The sequence below is a fragment of the Sinocyclocheilus anshuiensis genome, unplaced genomic scaffold (assembly GCF_001515605.1).
Source record: "Sinocyclocheilus anshuiensis isolate Anshui unplaced genomic scaffold, SAMN03320099.WGS_v1.1 scaffold6260, whole genome shotgun sequence".
Lineage (NCBI taxonomy): Eukaryota > Metazoa > Chordata > Actinopteri > Cypriniformes > Cyprinidae > Sinocyclocheilus > Sinocyclocheilus anshuiensis.
The window spans coordinates 589-3,017 of record NW_015538356.1 but is presented as its reverse complement, the minus strand read 5'-3'; the positions used below and the strand labels follow the sequence as shown (position 1 = coordinate 3,017).

At 33.4% G+C, this 2,429-nt stretch overlaps 1 protein-coding gene across 1 annotated transcript; it reads left to right on the top strand.

The window, feature by feature from the left end:
- Positions 1 to 899: 899 nt before the first annotated feature.
- LOC107683752 (GTPase IMAP family member 2-like) lies at positions 900 to 1,805 on the top strand (the record flags this gene model as incomplete). Its single annotated transcript, XM_016479813.1, has 2 exons — positions 900 to 932; positions 1,083 to 1,805. A coding segment is annotated over exon 2 (643 nt), but the record flags the coding sequence as incomplete, so codon positions are not given.
- Positions 1,806 to 2,429: the final 624 nt, after the last annotated feature.

Sequence of the window (2,429 nt, the reverse complement as noted above, 5' to 3'; positions counted from 1 at the left end):
TACTCAAACTCAATTATATTCAAATTAGGAAATCAGTCCATTCAGTCCAAAATCTGAAAATAGAAAAAGAAATGGCTCCAACAGTATGATTACAGAAAAAAAATTATTGTTATTGAACGTCAATGGAACAACACATTTTATTTATTTATTCATTCATTCATTTATTTTTGACAATAAATTATAAAAGTGGTTTGTTGTCTTTAAAAAATATATAAATCTACGAGGTGGTGAGGAGCAAAAGGTTTATTCAAAGGTTTATTCATATTTATTCAAATACTTTAGCTAGTAATATGTTTTACATATTATAAAAGTTAACACTTCTTCAAAACAAATTTGTACTATTATCTGTTTATTTTAATAATTAAAATAATTTGTTTGTTGTTCAATAAATACACTGTTCATTTTAAAAGCAAAGAACAAATATTTAAAAATTAAAGATAATGAATGTTTTTAGTAGCAACAATAAATATGATATTATATGATTTGATCAATATATTTTTAAATATTATCTCTGTAAGGTGGACATACAACTTTAGATTGGAAGATATTAGAATGTCTTTGAATATCTATATAGATATAGAATATAGAATATCTATGTTAGAATCTAAATCTAAGCATATCACGTAGTGCCATCATGTAAATTGTGTCATGTGTACCAGTGATTTTTACCCAAAATTTTGGCTATTGAAAAAATGTTGATTTGATTACCTTAAACAAAACTGAAAAAAAAAACTTTAAAAGATCTTTGTCTCATATTATTATTAGCAATTGTATTAATTCTCATTCGCTAAAAAAATATATTTAAAAATAAACAACAACATCAACAACAAAAAACTACATATTACATCAAACTGGCATAGAATCAACTTTCTTCATTTCTTCTTGCCACACACAGGAGCCACATTTCCGCAGATGTTTAGGAAAATGCCTCTGTGAGTTTTTGTGTCATCTAGTGGGGTAGAGGAGAATAAATTCAAAAGCACTTTTAACCCTGATTATCTATATCTGTGTATATTTAGATAAATTATGTAGTAATGTCCAAGAAACATCAGGCTTATTTGATTTTATCTTGTATGTTTCAGTGAGAGATCTGAGGATTGCTCTTCTGGGAAAGAATGTGTCAGAAAACAACAGAGTGGCAAACGTAATCTTGGGGACAAATATGTTTGAGACACTTCCAGAACTTCCAGTGGAGAGGAAGTTTCAGCAGCACAGCCAGAGAGTCAGAGGAAGACTGACTAACAGACGTGTGATGGTCATCAACAGTCCTCAGCTTCTCCAGCCTTACCTGTCACTCCATCAGATCACACAGGCAGTGAGAGAGTGTGTGAATCTGTCTGCTCCAGGACCTCATGTGTTCATACTCATACTGCAGCATAATGACTTCACTGAGGAGGATGGATACAGAGTGAAAAGTGTGCTGAAAGAATTCAGTGAAGAGGCGATTAAACGCACTATAGTGATCACGACTGATGAAAAGACATACATATTAAAGATTAGTTCTATGATCAAGAATAATGCAATCCATCAGTTAATAAAGGAGTGTGGAGGAGGACATCTGCAGTTTGATGAAAGAAAACCAGAATGGCTCTCAGAGATATTCAGTAGAGTTGATACGATGCTCAAGGGAAACCATGAAGAGTATCTCACATGTGAGATATATAAAGATGGTATAGGGACATCAGTGGATGAAGAGCAGATCAGATCTGATGATTCAGTCAGATCAGAGGAAGAAAGCAAGAAGAGTTCTCACCACAAAGATGATGGAAAATCCAAAGAGAGACAGAAATGGGAAAGTGATGAAGGTAGGGTTTTTTTTTTTCCAAAATATTTTCTAATGTTGAGCTTCTAAGGGTATGGACATGAACTACAATTTTTACCATATACTAGTACTTACAGTTTTAGTTTAGTTTTATTTTGCTACAATATATTTGGTAGGCATTGTATGAGTGAGTGTCCTATGTGTTTGTAAAGTCTCTTCTAGCATCAAGGTGTAACTGATGTTATAGAGGTATCTGTCTTGTTTGGAGTCTTTACTCTGTTACTAACTTTTCAACCTGTTGATTGTGTCCAGGAAAGTAGGTTTAAACCAGTGCTTAATTTGTAAATAAATAATTGCCGAATCCAAATCAATCCCTCGTTGCTGAGAAATATAATGTAGTGATTCAATAGCAAAGCTATTTTATTAATAAAAGTTGCGGGCAACTTTATGTGGTTCTGAATGTTTCTCTGTGCACAGCGAGCTCGTGTGCATGTGTTTCAGTGCGAATCAAGGCGATTTGAACGCACACTTTCCAGCCAATAAGAGTATTCAGACAAACCGTGGTATGAATCAGCATACACCCATGCTTGCTGTCTCACACTCACACACACACTGTCACCATGTTAATCCCAAATCTGACATTTCCCAGCAGGATCTGGCTCAAATT